General features: G+C 31.5%; 3 protein-coding genes across 3 annotated transcripts; all 3 read left to right on the top strand.

Annotated features, from left to right (window-relative positions):
- The first annotated feature begins 2,930 nt into the window (after nt 1-2,930).
- Nucleotides 2,931-3,745, top strand: LOC110647656 (uncharacterized). Its single transcript, XM_021801604.2, has 3 exons — nt 2,931-3,065; nt 3,206-3,294; nt 3,415-3,745. The coding sequence occupies exons 1-3, from the start codon at nt 3,042-3,044 to the stop codon at nt 3,563-3,565; spliced, it is 264 nt and encodes an 87-aa protein (XP_021657296.2). The 5' UTR covers nt 2,931-3,041; the 3' UTR covers nt 3,566-3,745.
- A 1,675-nt stretch (nt 3,746-5,420) lies between these two features.
- On the top strand, nt 5,421-7,831 carry LOC110672389 (PI-PLC X domain-containing protein At5g67130). Its single transcript, XM_021835156.2, has 8 exons — nt 5,421-5,799; nt 5,921-6,043; nt 6,378-6,515; nt 6,639-6,737; nt 6,838-7,141; nt 7,228-7,451; nt 7,528-7,614; nt 7,703-7,831. Exons 1-8 carry the CDS (start codon nt 5,716-5,718, stop codon nt 7,733-7,735), a joined length of 1,092 nt encoding a protein of 363 aa, XP_021690848.2. The 5' UTR covers nt 5,421-5,715; the 3' UTR covers nt 7,736-7,831.
- Nucleotides 7,832-9,546: 1,715 nt separating this feature from the next.
- Nucleotides 9,547-12,358, top strand: LOC110672388 (PI-PLC X domain-containing protein At5g67130). The gene is made up of 8 exons (XM_021835155.2): nt 9,547-9,861; nt 9,969-10,091; nt 10,747-10,884; nt 10,964-11,062; nt 11,175-11,478; nt 11,580-11,803; nt 11,923-12,009; nt 12,218-12,358. The coding sequence occupies exons 1-8, from the start codon at nt 9,763-9,765 to the stop codon at nt 12,266-12,268; spliced, it is 1,125 nt and encodes a 374-aa protein (XP_021690847.2). The 5' UTR covers nt 9,547-9,762; the 3' UTR covers nt 12,269-12,358.
- The last annotated feature ends 8,436 nt before the right edge of the window (nt 12,359-20,794 follow it).

Here is a 20,794-nt window from a genome sequence, read left to right as displayed (position 1 = left end):
AACTAAATGTTAGCAGTACTTTTCATCATAGCATACCATTCCAAGTTCCAACAGAAGAAGGTTAATTTCATTTTTTTAAAAAAAATGAGAATTGGATATATCAAGTTTTCAATTTACTCATTAATTTTTGGGAAAACATAATTTAGTCTCATAATTTGAAATGGGTCTCAATTTCAAATTCCAACTTCTGACAGTTGTCCTCTGAAAAGCTCAAATATTGGTCAATTTTAATACTATCTTAAAAAAAAGGGCTGAACCTAATTCACCAATAAAGACTAATTCAAGGGGAGGAATTTTCAAGGCCACATAAGAGTATATTACCTTATTTTAAATTAATGTGGAATCTTAATAGAGAAGTGATGAAAGCGAGTAGCTCATCCCGTAGTTGAAATTTACCATTGCTATCTTCACACACCAGTACTCCTCATGATTGAGCTTCAAATGCCAGTGAACTCGAATTGGGCAGGCACATATGGTGTGTGCATTGGAGAAGAGGTGTGGTTTCTTTCTTTGACTTGTTTGCTTCCACCGCTTTAGGAAATTTGGAATCACGACTTCAGGATGAGAAAGAGACGTAACCAGAAATTGTGAATATGCGCATAGTTCATAATCTCTTACAAGATTTTAGAGTTAATAATTTTTAAAATTTTTGTATTGATTTCAATTTTTAAAGTAGTGATATATGTGAAATTTTATTTTATTTAATTAAGTTTTAATGCTATATAAATAAAACAATCAATTATTACTTAAGTCGATTTGAGTTGTATAAAAAACTTCTTTTCATTCAATAAAAATATTGTTTGTTTCTCGGATTTTATTTTTGTAACACAGGTTACCTTCCAAGTCACTGTATAAAGAAAAAGAAAAAGATAAAAAAAAGAAAGGAGAAGTGTTATTCTCAGGCTAAAATCAACAACAAAGATATCATCATCTGTAACTGAACAAAGAAAAGGACAAACAGAACCAGCAAGGCACAGAAACTTACTCAGGGCTTGACTTTTCTGGCACAAGCTTTGCAGGGCCACAAGTGTATCCAGGTCCTGGACCAAGCAAGGTGAAGTTTTTGGGAAGTTTAACAATCTTATTTGAAGTACCAGCTAACCCAACAGTAATTTGTAACTGGGAAATAGAAGCTTCGGGATCTTGGCCCCATGCTGACACTACTCCACCTTTGCAACAGTTGGTGAATTGTTGGTTGTATGGAGCATCAAGCGTCCAATCTGCAGGAGTTCTCTTGCAGCAGTGAGGAATGTCGCTTTGAACTTGGAGCAGTAGCCTTCTTCAGTAGCTTGAGCACCAAGCATGGACCATATTATTTCTTTCTTCGTTCATGCCCAGCCTATGGTCCAGCCAGGTTTTAAGATGTGCCGGAACGTTTGGAATTGCACAATGTCACCAAAGCATGGAAAATATTTGCAACAGAACCATGCATATCATCACTGAGAATTTTAATCAAACAAGATTTGTTAGTTGGTGCATGTGCAGGCATGAGCACACTCCATCATGAGATTAGGTGTATCCAATTCCTGATCACTCTCTCCTCTCGACCGTGTTGCCACCTGAAGTCCAAGCCATGATATCCCATTGGATGCTGATATTACCAGCTGGATCCAAGGGATCATATGCAGCTGCAATCAAAACCAAAAGCAAGAGATTCAATAAACACAACTAAACAAAATCAAAACACAGCCTGTGGATCGCGAGATAGAGGGAAACACCTGATCCACATATCCGCCTATATTTTAATTATTTAAAATATAAATTTAATATTTTATTCATTAATAATCAATTTTACTATTTTTTAACAACATTGATTTTAAATTTATCTAACTCAAATTAAATTATGAAAATTTTGTTTAACTGTAAATTTTTTAAAAGATTAATATGATTATGATTTTTCTTGATTATATCCGAATCTATATAGATTTAAGATACAGGATGTGTGGTGGGATTCACGTGTTAAATAGGTGAATCTTATATATTTGTGTTTTATATTCATAGTAGATTTGGTTTAGGTCATATGACTATTTACCAAAGTTAAGGCTCAAAATTACTCTTTTGCCTTCAAAATAATTTTCAATAGCAATTTCAAGAACTCTCCTCAAACCGGCCATCAAGTGTTCAATGTTCTTATTCTAAATTGACCCATTCAACTAAAAAATCTTTTAATTTCTAGAATTTTGATCACCAAGTTGATTTAAAAAATTTAAAATAATAATAATAATAATAATAATAATACAGTGGGAATTAAGAAATAAAAAAGGTTACCAATCCATTAAGCTAAGTATATATTCGAGTATATACATTAAGTCAATCAATAAATGATGTATTAACTATAATTATAATAATTTTCTGTTGATAAATGTATATTGATTTGGTTTGATGTAGATAAAAATTTGTCGAACAAATGGCTTGAGATGAGACAAGATACATAAAGATATGCACTGCGAGGATATAAAAGTCAAATGGCATGATAGAATGACCTGCCTAGCCTGTGCCTATGTTTCCCATACGTCAAGGAAGCAATATTAAAACTGCCTCTTGCGTTTGGATTTAACGGATTAATCCTAAATTTGTCAATTTTTGAGAATATATTTCACTTCCAATCCATAACACATATATAAAATTTTCAACCGGTTTCATCGCCACATTAATTTTTGTATTTTGAATATTAAAAGGGAATTATAAATTGTAGTCAGATAGGTTCCAAAAGCTTTTACTTGTCAACAAGTTACAGAATTGAGTTTGTTGATAAAAACATGAGGCTAATGCCCCTGGTTTTGCGCCTGCACTAGTCGATATGGGTTAACTTCAGCCCACTGAAATGTGTAGCTTCAGGTTGCGATCAATGTCATCCCATAACACTATATATATATATATATATATATATATATATATATAATATATGCAAATTTACAATATAAATGAAATAGTAGTTGCCTGAACACTTGTGCCTAAAGTTGCAAAATCTTTCCAGGTAGGAGGAGCAATTAAAGCATTTCTTTAATTTCACATAGCTAGACTACAATTACTGTCTCATAATGGGGCGTTGGATGAAACCAGAGGTAAGCACTAATCAGGCATTAAACATTTTTATATTTATTAATTTCAATTCCTTAATCATTAGAACAGTAATTTTTGGCTTGTGCCTCCGTAATTATGAATATGTACATGTGATTATCTTATTACTCACATGTTATACCAGGTCTACCCTTTAATGGCTGCAATGACCTTTGTAACAAGCATGTGTATCTTCCAACTTACTAGGAACATATTACTGAACCCGGATGTCAGGTATTAAATTCAACAACAATTCTATTCTTTATTGGCAATGAAAGAACTAATTCATTAACTAAAATTATTTTATTTTCTTGACCAACGATATAATTCTTTGGCGCTGCAATTGATTCACAGGATCAACAAAGATCACCGCCGCATGGCAGTGCTGGAAAACGAAGAGGAAGGAGAGAAGTATGTCGAGCATGGCCTCCGGAAGTTCCTTCGAACTCGCCGCCCAGAAATCATGCCTGCCATTAACCATTTCTTCTCCGACAACGATAAATAATATCATGGCTCCAAAACATGTACAATCCACAGAAACTATACTTCCAAATATAGAAGCGTATTACGTCGGTAACTTCATTTTTCCAGTTTTTATACAGTTGTGCAAATTTGTGTTTGTTTCCAGAGACTGCCCTTGTAATTAGTACATTATGAATAGAACGAGGTTATTAAGTTGCTTCAATCGTAGACTAATAATGGAAAGTCTTCTTTAGATTACAAGCTAGCACTTACAATTTCGTTAATATGCTTGATATCCAAGATTTTTTTTGAAATCTTTATCATTAGGAAAATAGTTATAACGAAACGCAAATGACTAAGGCCAATCCTTTAACGTAAGACTTCCCTTTAAAATAAGTCACAAGGGATGATAGAGGATGTTCTCGCTTTCTTCACATCAACGGTCACAAGTGGAAAACATTTTTTTTTTCCCCCAAAAAAAGAGTTGCTCGAACCGAATCAATAAGCCTAATCACTGATTTTGGTCTGCTTCAAGGTTCAATGGCAAATATGGTTTTGGTCTGGCTTGAGCCCATGAACCATTAATCGATTTCGATCCCGAGTTTGATCCTAGCGCGTCTGGGCCCAATCCAGACTATGGCAGGGCTGTCCATAAGGATTTAGGCATGTCCATGGAAATTGGATCAAAACTAGTCCAATCAAATTTTAAATTTGCCAATAAATACCCACCAAATCAAATTTTCTTACCACACTAACAATTCTTTATTTTCTTCTCATTCTTCTAATTTCTCAAGCTCCGCTTATTCCTCTAATTTCGCTCATTTCTCATTACTTCAGTACCCACAAATCTCAAATAATTCATTTATTGACATAATTTTTCTCCCATTATTTTTTCCCAAATTCTCTATATTTTAAAATTATATTTTCCCAAATTATTTTTTCTTTTTTTTACTTATCCAAGCATTTAAAGAAAATGTCAAATAGAGGTTTTTCAAAGTGTTCAACAAGTTACAGGGACAAAGGAAAATTAGGAAAATTGAATTTTCCTTTGATCAAAGTTTTGGAACAATGGGTATCCATGCTTTTGATCAAATGTTTCAAAGTCAAATATCCTTCTCTTGACCTTGTCAATTTCCATCTTAAAAGAGTCAACACATTAATCTACAGATATATAAAATTTTTTTCACATCAATACTGGCGTCGATATATTTAATAATTTTCACTTAATCAGATATATGAATATAAAAAATTATTGTGTGTTTTTGTTTAAAAATAATTGAAATGTCTACAAGAAAATACTAAATATTTTACAAATTTTCAATAATGTTATGCACAAATTTTCTTGTGTTTATTGTCATATTGGTCATTTATTTCTTATTGAGGCTATTAATATATATTGATTCAGTTATTATAAAGAAATTTTATTTAAATTTTTTATTTTCTTAATTTTAAATAATACAACATAATTTTAAAAAATATACTTTTTTAAAAAAATTAATATTTGCCAATTTAGAACTAAGCCTGCTCAAACTTGCCACAGAAAACCACATACAACCTGGGTCGAAACTGTTAGAAACTGGCCTCATTCAATTTGGTTTATGTCCCTCCCTCTCATGAACCATAACTGCCCATTTCGATCAAAAATCAAACCAGAATCGATCCAAATTTTTGTTGCCAGCTTCATTGAATATTTTTTCTGTTGAAAAAAAAAGGAAAAAAACTTTTCTGGACCTTTGTTATTGTACTTAACAGAAAATAAACAAAAGAAGCTAGCTTATAAAATCAACTACTAAAAATGTTCATTTTGTTTCTCCTAATAGGCTAATATGCCCTTTCATAACGTGTTTGACAATGCAAAGAAGGCGTATTTAACAATACAAAGGCAAGCTGCCAAAACCCCAAAAGCTTTATAGCACTTTCCTATGGACATCAATGCAATTCGCTTAAGACTTCCCTCCTAACGTCCTTTGTCATTGATTTGGATGGCCAACCCTTCCCCATTTTGCTCTTTTTGGCATTTTCCATTTGACACTCTCGAACTTGTACATGATTTCCCTGGAATTTCCTCTGTTTCCTCGCCAGAAATCCCATAATCCTATGCTGTGTACACCTATCACTTCTACCCCTGCCCTTTTTTTGGGAATTCCTTTCCCTTGAATCTTAAAATTCTGAGTTCTTCTTCCATTAGCTTAGATGGGTATTTATCGAAACTTGATTTTGATCACAGCTTCATTGCTTGTTAGAGTTGCTGCAGCTTGCTCCAATGGAGAGTGCAGGGTATGTGCAAGTCTCCCTGTTTAAAATGTCAAGAAACAGTTTTCCTATTTCTTATTTTGGTAAAATTTTGATCAAATTAAAGAAACTTCTGATTCTGTTTAGTTTCAATATTTGTTTTTAGCTATTAGATGAATGCTCATCGGACCAAGATTGTGAAGCCGGACTTTATTGTTTCTCTTGCCCACAAGGATTTTCAGGTTCTAGATGTGTAAGATCAACCATCACTGACCAATTCAAGCTTCTGGTATCCCCTCTCTCTTTCTATCTCTCTTCATAGCTTTTTTCATTCAAGTATGGAGATAAACATTTGATCCCATGAAATGTTGATCACTAATAAAAACATGACTTTTAGGCAATTGGGCACTTTCCCACTTTTTCTCAAAGGAGTCCACAATTCACAGCCACATTACTTTCACATTACTTTCGCGTGATGTTTTCTTTTAATTTTTAAGAAATTAACATTGAGTTTAAATTTAATTTTTGGCGAGTAAACACATAATCATTGAACTCACTAACATATCATATTTACTTTGTAAAAAAAGAATACAGTAATATTATTTTCTCTCTGTTTGTAATAGAACAATTCTCTTCCTTTCAACAAGAATGCATTTTTGACAACCCACAATGCTTATGCAATTGATGGATATCCATCTCACACTGGAGTTCCTAGAGTCACTTTCACCAATCAAGAAGACAGTGTCACTCAGCAGCTAAATGTAAGCTTCCCGCAACTCAAACCATATTTCTTTTTTTTTTTTTTCCAGCAATTTTTGTACTTGATCATCAATTAAACTTTCAATATGTTTGGGTCTTTTTTTTTTTTTTTTTTGAATTTTCAGAATGGAGCTCGAGCCTTGATGCTTGATACGTATGATTTTCGTGATGATGTATGGTTGTGCCATTCATTTAAAGGGCAATGTTATGACTATACTGCATTTGTATGTATGCTAATTCCTTGGTGATTTTAGATCTTCTCATTCTTCAGTAAATTTTAGGCAAAAGTATGAAATGCATATCCATTTTTTCCCTTCCTAGTAGGGTCCTGCGATTGACACACTAAAGGAAATTGAAGCTTTCTTATCAGCAAATCCATCAGAAATTGTGACAATAATCTTAGAAGACTATGTTCAAGCCCCTAATGGACTGACAAAAGTGTTCACCGATGCTGGGTTGATGAAATACTGGTTTCCAGTCACAAGCATGCCTAAAAATGGCCAAGATTGGCCTCTAGTCAGTGACATCGTTAAAAATAACCAGAGGCTCCTTGTGTTCACTTCAATTAAATCCAAGGAAGAAAGTGAAGGAATTGCTTACCAATGGAATTACATGGTTGAAAATCACTGTAAGTTGTTCCCAATTTCATTGTAATTAAACTGATTGACCATATATTAGCGTGCAGTAACTATTTGGGAACATTATTTTGTGCAGATGGGGAAGATGGAATGAAGGCAGGAAGTTGTTCAAATAGAGGAGAATCAAGTTCCCTTGATGACAAGAGCAAATCCTTGGTGTTAGTAAATTACTTCGGGTCTATTCCCATGAAGGAACTCACATGTCAAGATAACTCCGGGGATCTCATAAATATGCTTCACGCTTGTTATGGTGTTTCTGGCAACAGATGGGCTAATTTTGTTGCTGTTGATTATTACAAGGTAGTATTACTATTGGTTGCAATCTTCAAGTTTCCCACCTTTACTTTTGAAAATTTACACTTGATTATTTATGCAGAGAAGTGAAGGAGGAGGATCATTCCAAGCAGTGGACACTCTGAATGGGAAGTTGTTGTGTGGTTGTGATGACATCCATGCTTGCCTGGTAATTAAGCTACCATTTTTCCATAGATTAATCTCCTTATCAATTATTATCAAGTTAATTAGTTAAATCTTCTTCCAACTTCTTGCAGCCTGGATCAACTTCAAGAGCCTGCACTTCCTGAGATAAATTTCTGTGAGATGAAATTTGCATAGTTGTTTTTGAATAAGATTTGGAGAGTGTTCTTTATAATAAAATTGAGATAGATTAATTTGTTAAAGTTGCTATATTGTTCTACACCAATCTTGATCCCAACTTATAATTGTGAAAGAAAGAATTGGCAGCTGCACAGCATCATAAATTTAATCTTCATGAAGAAAATTTCAATTCTGTTGAACTAAAATTTATAGATAAATTTAATTTATATTTCATTTATCTTATTTTAATTGCAAAGAGATCCCATTTGATCAACATTATAAATAAGATTAAACTATGGATAAAAATAAAAAATAACAGTGAAATATGTGGTCAATTATATGATGAACTCCTTCCCTCAAAAAATATAATTCAAAAGATGACCTCCGTTATGTAGAATCTTATTAATTTAATTCAAATTCAAATTATTAATTTTATTTTAAAATTTTATTAATAAGATGTTATAATAATGATGTTGATAGAGCAAATTTACATCTTCAATTTCCATATTTATACAGCCTCAACTCAAATTTGAATTATATTTAAAATCAATTCCCTCTCATTAAAAAATCAATTTCATTTTTTTTTTTCCAAAGCTAAGTCACATAAAACTTATTCACTTTAATAGAGTTAATATGCCAAATTAAAGATTATTATAAGTTAACTAAAACTTAAACAAATTTTACTAAAAAAATTATAATAATATTAAAAAAATCAAAAGGCCTATTTAGCCTTAAATTATTAGCTAAAATTCAAATAAACTTTTAATTTTTTTTTGAATTTAAAGAAGCCCTTATTGAAACGCCGTTTAAATTGAAGCAAACTCAACCTGCATGAACCCTGTAACGACGGCAAAGGCCTCTCCTATGAACTGTCCATTCTTATTGACTTCTTTTTCACCTTGTTGAGATAGCTGGTTATAAATAAGTACATCCGCAGTGTCTAATCCAGCAAAGAACTTGATGTCTATATCAGTGCAGTTGAAAGGAAGCCTCCTCAGATGAACCACTAGAAAGGCAGGGAATTGAAATCCACCACCATAGCTGTAAGGTTGAAAGCCACTAAGATCACTGCTCACCTCTAAATCCGTACATGGTTGTCTTCATGTACGTGGCATTTTTGGCAGACGATGAACATTTGGGGTCTGCTACAGAACCAAGAAGACTCCTTTGCCCACTTGAATTTTATGCATGGTTCCTGGGCCTGCATAAGTTGTGCATGAGCATTAGATATCAGCTTCACTTCCAATAAATTTATCACGATTAGTGGAGACAGTTGCAGCTTGCCTTGAGAATCAACTTGATCGCCCAATGAGAATAAAGCTTGGCAACATAGGATTTTTTTGGTCTTAAGATGACGATAGATTGTTGAAGGGAACAGACGCTGGTCATTACATGATCACATGACTAATGGTTGGTTTTTACATGAACTGATATATGTTAGTTTTGGAGTTAAATATGCTATTTTAAATAATTGAGGGCTTCTTTGAACCTACAAAGAGTTTAAGCGCTGAGTTTAAAGTCAAAATAGACCTTTTACATATTAAAAATTAGTATTAAGTTTTTTTTAATCAGAAAAAATTATTATTAAGTTTAAATTGAAAATTTTAAATTATAATTTCTTAAACAATATAGTCCAAATCGTAATTAATCAGATACTTTAATACTAAAACCACAACATAAATAGATATATTATATGAAATAAAATTTTACATAATAATAAGCCATCTACCAAGTCCCAACTACAAATAAAATAATCAAATCTCTTTATCAAAATAAATAAATAAAATAATCAAATCTTTCTCCCAACAATTCATGCTTTCATTTTCATGGCACCTCTCTACGCCAGTTTCCGTCTCGCTGATTGGACGCCCCAACCAAGTTTCAATAATTTTCTGGCATTTTAGTTTAGCATATTCTCCTGGACTTTCCTTTCCTTATCTTTGCCAAAACCTATCGATTCTACATCACACATCGATCCCTGCCCTTTTTGCCATTCCCTTCAATCTTTCCCTTAATGGGTCTTTCTGAAAGCTTTATTTTTATTACAGCTTCGGTGCTTACCTGCAGTCTTGCCACAGCTACAGCTTCTGCTTGCACCCATGGACAGTGCGGGGTTTGTGTCGAGATTTTATTTTCTTCTTCTTCTTCTTTTTCAGGTTAAGGAACATGCATATTCTTGCAGGTTTTTGTTTTGATTTGTGTATAGTTTGAATGATTTAGCTGTTGGAGAAATGCTCATCGGACCAAGATTGTGAATCTGGGCTCTATTGTTTCTACTGCGTTGAAGGATTTTCAAGCTATAAATGTGTGAGATCGACTGCCACAGACCAATTCAAGCTTCTGGTACTTTCTCTCTATTTCTTTTTTTTTTTTTTCTTTTAATATGCTGGAAAGGAATGGATTCATGGGAGTAGGATACCATTAGCAAACATGACTTTTGGGATTGGGCTGTGTCTAGGAAGTTCACAAGAGATAACACAATAGCCATTGGGCTATGGGTGGGTTGGTTTAGCGGTTGCAATAAAAAGCAAGGGCCATTCTCTGGCCTATTTTTAAAAATGAAGTTAATAGAATTTTTATAATTATTATTTTTTTTAAAAGGTATTATTATAAATAAAATTAATTCTTTTACAAAATTCTAAATTATAATATAAAAATTTTAAGAATTTAGAAAAATATATTTTCTTAGTTAAAATATAAAATTATTTAATTATACATTATTTAGATATAATTATTTCTAATATTTTAAATATAACTTAATATAAAATTATACCCTGCGAACTTTGAGGCTTAATAAAGCATATAAAGAACAAATATCCTGAGAAATTTGTAATTGAAGTTTCACATTTAGCATATAAAGACAGAATATCCTGAGAATTTTGTAGTTGAAGTTTCACATTTAGCTGCAAAATTACATTTTAATATTTTTAAACAATACCCTTTGGTTTGTTGGTTAACTAATGCAACTCTTACTATTTTTCCCCCTCTTTGTCAATAGAATAATTCTCTGCCATTCAACAAATATGCATTTTTGACAACCCACAATGCCTATGCAATTGATGGATATCCATCTCACACTGGAGTCCCTAGATTAACTGTTACTAATCAAGAAGATACTGTCACTCAACAGCTAAATGTAAGTTTTCTATTCCTTTTTCTTATGCATTCCTACACGTTCATTATTAATTAATTTTTCTTTTATCATTTATTCTTAGAATGGAGTTCGTGCCTTCATGCTGGATACCTATGATTTTCGTGGAGATGTATGGCTGTGTCATTCATTTAAAGGACACTGTTATGACTATACTGCATTTGTATGTATATTTATCCTTAAATTTTCATTTCTTTTCTAGTTTAGGACTCTGTTTTTGTTCTTTCTTTATGGGGATGTCTGAATAGATATATGTTTTTCCCCCTCCATAGTAGGGGCCTGCTATCGACACCCTGAAGGAAATTGAAGCTTTCTTATCAGCAAATCCATCAGAAATTGTCACAATAATCTTGGAAGATTATGTTCAAGCTCCTAAAGGATTAACAAAGGTGTTCACTGATGCTGGATTGATGAAATACTGGTTTCCAGTAAGGAACATGCCCAAAAATGGGCAGGATTGGCCTCTAGTCAGGGACATGATCAAAAATAACCAGAGGCTACTTGTATTCACATCAATTGAATCCAAAGAAAAAATTGAAGGAATTGCTTACCAGTGGAATTACATGGTTGAAAATCAGTGTGAGACTCTTAATTAACCGATTTTTTCTTCCAATTTTGTTCTTATGTAGCTATAGTGGTACTGTATATAATGATAGGACATCAATTAATTGTTTCTGCAGATGGGGATGGTGGTATGCAGGCAGGGAGTTGTCCTAATAGAGCGGAATCGCCTTCCCTCAATGACAAGAGTAAATCATTGGTGTTAGTAAATTACTTCAGGACTATTCCTATGAAGGAACTCACATGCATAGATAACTCTAGGGAACTCATAGACATGCTTCATACTTGTTATGATGCTGCTGGCAACAGATGGGCAAATTTTGTTGCTGTCAATTATTACAAGGTACGAGTTGCAAATTATATGCAAGCTTTTATTAAAATTCATGGCCTAAAGTTGAGTCGTGATACCACCTTGTCTTAATTTTAAATTTTATACATGTATTTATTTATTTATTTGTGTAGAGGAGTCAAGGAGGAGGATCATTCCAAGCTGTGGACACACTAAATGGGAAGCTCTTGTGTGGATGTGATGATGTCCATGCATGTGTGGTAAGCTAAAATTTGGCATTAATTGGTTGATTTATCAATCCCATATCAAAGATTTAATAGTTGCAATTTTAATAGCATGAACAAATAAATTTCAAAAAATCCACCCATGTGCTAAGCTTTGTCATCTTCGTTAGGGAGAACTTATCTAGCCCAGCAATTTATATTTTCTTTTCTCTTTTTTTTTTTTTCTCTTTTTTTCTTCATGCAGCCTGGAACAAGTTTCTCAGCAGCCTGCTCTACCCAAGATAAACTGCAGTGAAAGAAATTTTGCATTACACCTCAATTTGTGATATTGAAATGGATTAACACTTGAATGAAATGATAGTTTAGTATTCTGTTCTCTTGATAATCAGAATGTGTTTTAGCGCCAAAAGACTGAAGACACTTGCATGCAAATTGGGTGGGTGCCAGATACCATATGAAAATTTTTATTTTTATTATTATTAAAAAAATTAAGAGATTAATTTTTGCTAATGCTTGCCATCTAAATTTGAGATTAAGATACTTAATGTTTGTGTGCATCAATTGCACTGAAAGTTTATACTACATAACTGCAAGCTACTTGCTAGAAGAAGAACGGATGAAATTAAACGTGGGCTGGGAAAGAAGCCTTGGACCGCAGGGAATACAGACTTGATAGGCCTTGTTAAATCTGGGCTTCAATTCAAAGATCCACCATGGATTTGAAATTTCAAGTTCAAGATTATTCATTGGCTAAGAAAACTAAAAATCAATTTTATTCAAAAAAAAAAAAAAGTTACCACCAATCTGAAAATAATAATAATAATAATAATAATAATAAAATAGAATGTGGGATGACTTGCATTTCAAGAACAAATGGTCAATTGCACAATTATTTTCATATGTTCGAAGAATGAATACTTTATTTTATGAAGCATATTTGATTTATTTTTGCCTAATGCTTGTTTCTGTGTGACCAATGGGCTACAAGAGAAGAATGATTGAATCAAAGTAGGTTAACTTAATTACAAAATTTGGAAAAAAAAAAAAATCTCACTCTCATTTATCAGTGGAGATGGGCAACCAACCAACTAGCTGATCACCCAACAAATTGGGCCAGAGAGTAGGGAATCCCTACTGGCCTATGGCTTTGTCCATTTAATCAATAATTGAATTATCACTACCAAAATTTCTCACCTATATTCTTCAATACAATTCCTAATGGCATGCTTATCCCACAACATTTTTTTTTCTATTTAAACCATATATAATCAAATAAAAATACTATAATAAAATGATATTATAAATCAAATTAATTTCATTCACAATACTAAGTCTGTATTATAGTTTGATTAAAAATAAACCATTCCTACTAAGATTACAAGATTTATAAATAATAAAAAATATATAATTTATAGATTAATATTCTCTTAAATTTGAATGAATATGGTCTAGCATTTCTTTTAATAGAAAAAAGTTTAAGGGAGGGGAGTCTCTCCAATTCAAGGTCAGTATGTATTTTTAATTTGATTAAAAATAAACCATTCCAACTAAGATTAAAAGATTTATAAAAAAATAAAAAATATATAATTTGTAGATTATACTCTCTTAAATTTGAGTGAATATGGTCTACCATTTCTTTTAACAGAAAAAATTTTAGGTGAGGGGAGTGTCTCCAATCCAAGGGCAGGGTATACCATCAGCTTTATTAAGGAATTACACTAAAATTTACGGATCGCCCACAAAAAATTACGATTGTAAAATTTGAATTGTCAACTTAATTGGAGTATTATTGAGTCTTACTAATGATAATTAAACCAACCCTCATTGGCAATATGGTCTACCATGTTACAACAATCTCAATTAATAAATTTAAAAATAATAATTGAGATTTTAATTTTTAATAAATAATATTATCGTTAAAATTTTATTAAAAATTTTCAATCAGTACACATCTTGAATTAAAGGGTGAAAATCATTCAAACATGGTAGGTGACTGAGAGGATACAAATTCCTAATTTATAGTCCAATCCAAATTCCTAAGACAAACAAATACATACTTGAATTAGACAGTTTTTCTACCACCTATCAATCAATGGATGGTCTAATCTAGGATGCTAAGATAGATTTGGTTGATTGTGTAATTTGACTAGATATGCTTTTACAATTAAAAACTATTATCATTCTTTGGATTTATAATTTAATATATTAATTAAGATGTTCATGTGATATATATATGCATATATATAAGCAGAAAGGTAATTAGTGCTCTAATAACCACAATTAGCAACACGAACACAATCCCCCAGAAGAATAAGAAAATTAATTTTATCTTCACTGTGTCCACAGTAATGATGGATAGACACCCAGAATGCATGCAGCAGGTCTGAAAACTCCATTTTTATTTCTTTAAATCAGTCAAACCTAGCCACAAAGTCAAAATTTTTTTGAGGCTCATCAACTTTGGGAGAAACCAATGCAGTTGAAAGCTTGTATACCCAAAAATATATTGTCGAGGAGGATGTGAGTAGGTACGTTAGCAGGTATCTAACACATGTTACCAATCTTAAATTAACAAATTAAAATAATGAATACTACTATTACGCATAATAATGTGATTTTGTATCAGATCTGCATGATTAAGCTAACCCTACTTCCACTAGGAACATGCTTCGATGTTGCTTAATTTGTGTTTGAGAATAATGGATTGCATGTTATTAGCCTATAATAGACAAGAAAAAGCATAAACTCAATTCATTATAGGTTTGATCATTGTTTACCCATCTCAAGGTTGCATATTAAGAATATAGTTATTTTAATATGGATATATCTAATATAAGTTAAATTAAATATTTATATTAAAATTAAAAAATCATTTGAAGTTTGTAAAATGAGTATAACTTAATAATTATTAAACTTATTATCATCTTTAATAATTAATACTATATTGTTTCTTTTAAAGTTGATCAATACATGACCAGTAAACGGCGTCTGAACTGTGCTCAATGTAACTTAGAAAAGATTTAAGAATGTTGCAACATAACTTGAGATGCTTGTAGTGGGCTAGCATTTGAAAATTTAAACTACATTAAAATATAGATATTATTAGATAAAAGATTTACAACTCAGCAAAGAAAGTAGATTTTTTTTTTCTTTTTAATTTATCTTATTCACTACTTTAAAAATAATTCAAAGTAACATAAAAATTAACATAAAATCATTAAATTTTAAAATTTTTACAATCAAATCTTTTTACTCACAATAATTAATTTATGCAATTCAGAGTGGCAATAACATGGACAATTCTCTCTCCTCTATGCAAAACCTACTATGATTTTTTTCACAAATCAATTATGAAAAAATTATCAACCATAGAATAATATAACAACTGATTAAAGGGATTTACTTCCGAAAAATAATATCAATTATCCACGTTATCACTATTTTGAATTGTTCACATCAACTTATTACTTATAAATTTGTTATTAAAAGTTATAATGATTTTACTATATAAAATTTCAAAATTCAATAATTTTATGTTATATTCTTAAATTTAGGGACATATTTATTATAATTCTTAAAAATTACGATCAACTCTTAAAATTTATCTTAGTGGTATCTATCATGCTAGAAATGCATATCCATAACAGGGAACAGTAGAGATCCTAAAGTTCTAGACCAAAAACCTGATGAATTTCCAGAGTACTGATAGCCTTGTTTGACATTCAGGGAAGGGAATAATACCATAGTGTGCAGATCGCATCAGACATCAGTACTAAGCAATATTTATGAGGGCTTGAAGTATTTAATGGGATAAAACATTTGTTTATTTAACAAAAGCAAACCCTGTAATCTTCCACTTGCATGTGATCAGCAGCCATAAAGATATTCAGGGGATAGAATTAATCAAGATATATAATGGCAAAAATGGTCATGCGCTTGCTTTCTTTGCTTTTTCTGAATAAAATTATACAACCCACTTCAGTTTCAGATTGATTGATCAAGAAGACCAACAATTTGTGTATCAATAAAATTTTGGTATAAAGAAAGCATCCATGAACAAGATGAGAACAAAGGATCATTTTGTTTTCTGGGTGACCTAAAAAAAAATTAGAAGAAGGTGGTTCACAAACTGTCTGATGCTTTTCAATTGTCCTCAAAACGTACCAAGGACGATTACGATATGCCCACGAGGGGGTAACGTGCAATAGGGTCCCAATTTCCATTGTTGTTTCTTGCATTAGGGCAGACCCATTAGAGTCCCACCAGAGGTAAAATTTCATGTCCGTTGTGGCCAAGATCACACCAGATCACATGGGGTCTTGAAACCCTCTTCTCTCCCTTTTTAATAACGCAAAGTTACACCTAATGTGGGCTAAGTGTGAGAAAACAAAAGAAAATAAAATTTTCAAGCAAGAGTAAGAGAGAGAAACAACAGCAAAGACAAGCACTTAAGCATCAAAACAAAATGTAATGGGGAACTTAACACATGGGGAGGTGGAAATTGGGTGGCTTTGAGCTTGTGGAAGTGGAGCCAACTTAGTAAGAATCATTTGAAATACGTTTAATTTGGTTGCAAGCACACATATTGGGCGATGCCTTACATTCATATAGTATATATATTTGATTATCTCTATTCTGTCAATAATAATCTTTCTTACTTTCTTTTCAATATTAATTAGATAATGCTTCTCTTGATTTTATTTCATAATTTATGTGCTTTCTAGGGATGTCAGGTTCCCAAAAGTTGACACATAATCATCTATATCATATACTAATCAATGCTTCAAAGCTGGAAATGCTTGTTAATTATTCTTGTTAATTAATCAATCTTATTGGTGACAGCTTGCTTCTACAAAATTTATATGCATGCAATCAATTAATTGGAAGATTAATTGGTAGATTTCATTGAAATTAACAAATTAATTAAATCATTTCAACTTATGCTTGATCGTGATGAGTCCAAAAACAAATATACACTGAAGGGTCATTTTTCATATCAGCAAAACCATATTTTGTCAACGTTGACAGGCTTGTTTTTCTCTGCATACCATAAATCTAGTTAGCATGGCCAAGTTCGTCAAGCACATGCAAAGGTTAAGTTATTTTCTGCCTCTCCAATCGTTGGCTGTCAAATTTGTTATTATATGTCCTATGCCTACGAATTTCCAAAAAGGCAATTGATTGATAGGATTATGAGCTTACTGCTAGGTCATGTAGGATCAAAATCATGCAAATATTGTAGTCCACAATCACTGCTAGTCCATTGGACAATTGATCAAAAAGTAGCTACCCAAGGACCGCTCTTGTCTACTCAACCTAGCACATATTCATCATACATATATATCAAAAAATGTCTTTTCTGTTTAATTTGTTAACCTCAATTCTAACAATTAGTCAGTTGTCATGATCCTCTGCTGTCGTGCCATGAGATATATGGAATCTCAACTGATTGCTAAACATGTTCATCGATTGAGATTACAAGAGAGAAATTATAGCCCAACCGAGAGGGTTAGAAGTTGACAAAAGGGCACTGTGAAAAACAACAGGTTCCAATAAACTTGATGTGCTATAAAATAGCTTTCGCATGCACACGTATCATTGTAATATATAATTTAAAATATTATTTTTACAGAAAATTATGTTTAAATTAAAATTAAAGAAATAAGTTAATTAGAATATCAAAATTTAATGATATTAGAATGAAATTTAAAAAATAAAAAGTAAAATTGATATTTGAGAAATTTAAGCTAAAGAAATAATTAATTAAACTATATGACTAAAAATTTAAATTGAAATTACTAATTACCAATTTGGGATGATTTAAATATAACTTCAATAAAATTAAAGTGATTATAAATATAGGGTTTTTCAATATTGTTTGTATATTGTTTATCCTTAATTTAACCAAACACATGAGATTTGTAGTTTTGAATAAAATCAATTCTTTGTTCTTTAAAATTTTTCTCAAGCATTTCAAAGTTGGTTTTCATCAAATCAAAACTTATTTTTACAGTATTTCAAACCTAATAAAAACTTATTTAAAGCTGTAATTGATCTTTAAACTCCTCTTAATCTTCTTAACTTATTTTTAATATAAAAAAAACTAAGTTCATTGCAAGATTATATATTCAAAACATTCACTTTTCAGTCTATCTGTAAAGGATTAAGATTTAACTTAATGAGAGCATTTCATCAAACAAGACAATAAGCTCATAAGCAATAAATAAAAAAATGCAGCAAATCTCATTTAAATAGCGAAATCAGTTTAAAATCCCACATTACTAATGCATGCATTTTATATCATCATTTAGGTATAATTTTTACACATAATTTACTCTTGTTCATAGCTATTACTATAGATATTAGCATATATTTAGTCAATTTTACAATTTTACACTTCTTAGTTTAACTTTTGAAATTTATTTGTTTTGTAGGTTATATTTGGAGAAATTTGATATATTTTGATTAGAGCAGTCATTTGGAGGAAATTAGAGTTGAATTGCAAAAATTTTGAAGTTGAGTTAAAAAAAGGCCGAGAGCTGCACAACCTGCAGCACAACCGATTTAGCTTATGTCGTAGGTTGTGTCGATCGTCAGATATGCAGTTTTTCTCAGGCAGCAGGTTTCATAACCTGCGACACAATCCGCGACACAACTGATTCAGCTTATGTCGTTTTTACTGAAAATGGCTGACGTGGCATTTTCGTTACTCTGATTTAATACCTCATTTTCTCTGGTATCTTCCACCTTTTTACCCATTCTAGGGCAAATCTCTGACCCATATAAAACCTCATTTATCTATTTTCTTGCCATAAGGAGGAAGGGAGAGATTTTTGGCAAAAGAAAGAAGGAGAGGAAGAGGGGCTCGTCTGTCCATTTTGCAGCAGCAGCAAAGGACGTTCTGCAACTCTCCAGCAGCAGATTGATCAGCATTCTTCTGGGTTTTTCTATTCCTTAACTTAGATTCTCATTATTTCTTCATTTCTACACTTGGGTTTGACTTGAAACTATGATTTGTGAGTAGTTATTTGAGATTCTAGAGATGGGTTTATAAATATTGCTTTGTATTGTGGTTTTGAACTGATTTAGTCATTTAAATGAGGTTTGTTATATTTTGATTTATTGCTTGTGATGCTTGTTGCCTTGCTTGATGAATGGGTCCTCATTAAGTTAAGTTTTAATCCTTAATAGATGGACTGAAAAGTGAATATTTGGGAAAGATAATCTTGCAATAAACTTAGTTTTCTTGGTGTTAGAGATAAGCTAAGAGGATTAAAGGGACTTTCCAAAATCAATTAGAGTTTTAATTGGGTTTTTGTTAGGTTTGAAATACCGTGAAAACAGGGTTTGATTTAATGAATACCAACTTTGAAATGCTTGAAAAAGTTTTCAAAGAATTAAGAATTAATTTCTCTCAAAAATGCAATTCTCATATGTTTGGCTAAATTAGGGATAAACCACATGCAAACAATATGGAAAATCCAATCTCTAGAATCACTTTAATTTTTATTGAATTTATATTTAATTCCTCCAAATTTCATAAATAGCAATTTCAATTTAAATTTTGGTAATCTAGTTTAATTAATTTAGTTAATTGTTTGATTTAGCTTAAATTTCTCAATTACCAATCTTAAATTTCAGATCTCATTTTTAATATCTTTAAATTTTACCATTCTAATTAGCTTATTATTTTATTTCCAATTTAAGCATAATTCCTGTGGGAACAATATTATTTTTAAAACTATACTACTGTGACCCGTGCACTTGCAGACACAACATCAATTATAAGGCAATATTTACATGTCCATCTCTAGGATATCAAAGTTCTACTCACAAATCATGGTTTCAAGACAAACCCAAGTAGAAAAATGAAGAATAAATGAAAATCTATACTAAAGGAAAGAAAAACTCAGTAAAATGATGAAGAATTTGTTGAAACTCAGTAAAATGATGAATAATCTACTGCTGAAACATTGGAGAAGACGTTCTGTTCAGCTGCTGCAAACACGATCAAAGGATACCCTTCTCTCTCCTCTTCTCTCTAGCAAATTCTCCCTCTTTTCTCTTTAGGGTAAGAAAAAGAAAAAGATAATTTTATAGCCTTCAGGGGTCTGCCCTAAAAATGGGTTAAAAGACAAAAGATTATGGAGAAAAAAAATAATGTATTAGGTCAGAGGAGAAAAAGTGCCATGTCAGATTTTTCAGTAAGACAACACAAGCTGAATTGGTTGTGTTACGCCTTGTGTTGCAAGTTGTGTAACTTTTTGGACAATTCTGAAATTTATCAGGTGCATCAATACAGGCTAAATGAGGTTGTGTTCTTGTTTGTGTAACTTTCGGCCTGAGAAAAAAACTTTATTTCTACTTGTGACACAAGTTAGACAAATTTTTTTATAAGTTGTGCAGCTTTCTGTTTCTTTAAAACTCATCTTCAAAATTTTTTCTTTAAAACTTTGTAATTCGACTATGATTTCTTTCAAATGGCCGCTATGATCAAAATATTATCAAAATTCTTCAAATTTTAACCTATAAAATAAATAATTTCTATAAATTAAACTAAAAAACATGAAAATATAAAATTAACTAAATAAAGACTAATTTATACTATAAAAACTATAAATAAAGATAAATTAATTATAAAATTATAATAGTATGAAATGTATGCATCAAGAGTTCTGTGAAAAACAACAGGTTCCAATAAATTAGCTGATTCACTTTATACGAACAAGATGAAAAGATAGTAACTTTGAAATGAAAAACTGTGGATGGAACATGGAGACTTGAGCAGAGGAACCAGCTATGGACCAGCAAGCAGTGAAGC

Source organism: Hevea brasiliensis, chromosome 9, assembly GCF_030052815.1.
Source record: "Hevea brasiliensis isolate MT/VB/25A 57/8 chromosome 9, ASM3005281v1, whole genome shotgun sequence".
Classification (NCBI taxonomy): domain Eukaryota; kingdom Viridiplantae; phylum Streptophyta; class Magnoliopsida; order Malpighiales; family Euphorbiaceae; genus Hevea; species Hevea brasiliensis.
The sequence above is the reverse complement of the archived record's forward strand: the minus strand, read 5'-3'. Positions and strand labels throughout refer to the sequence as shown.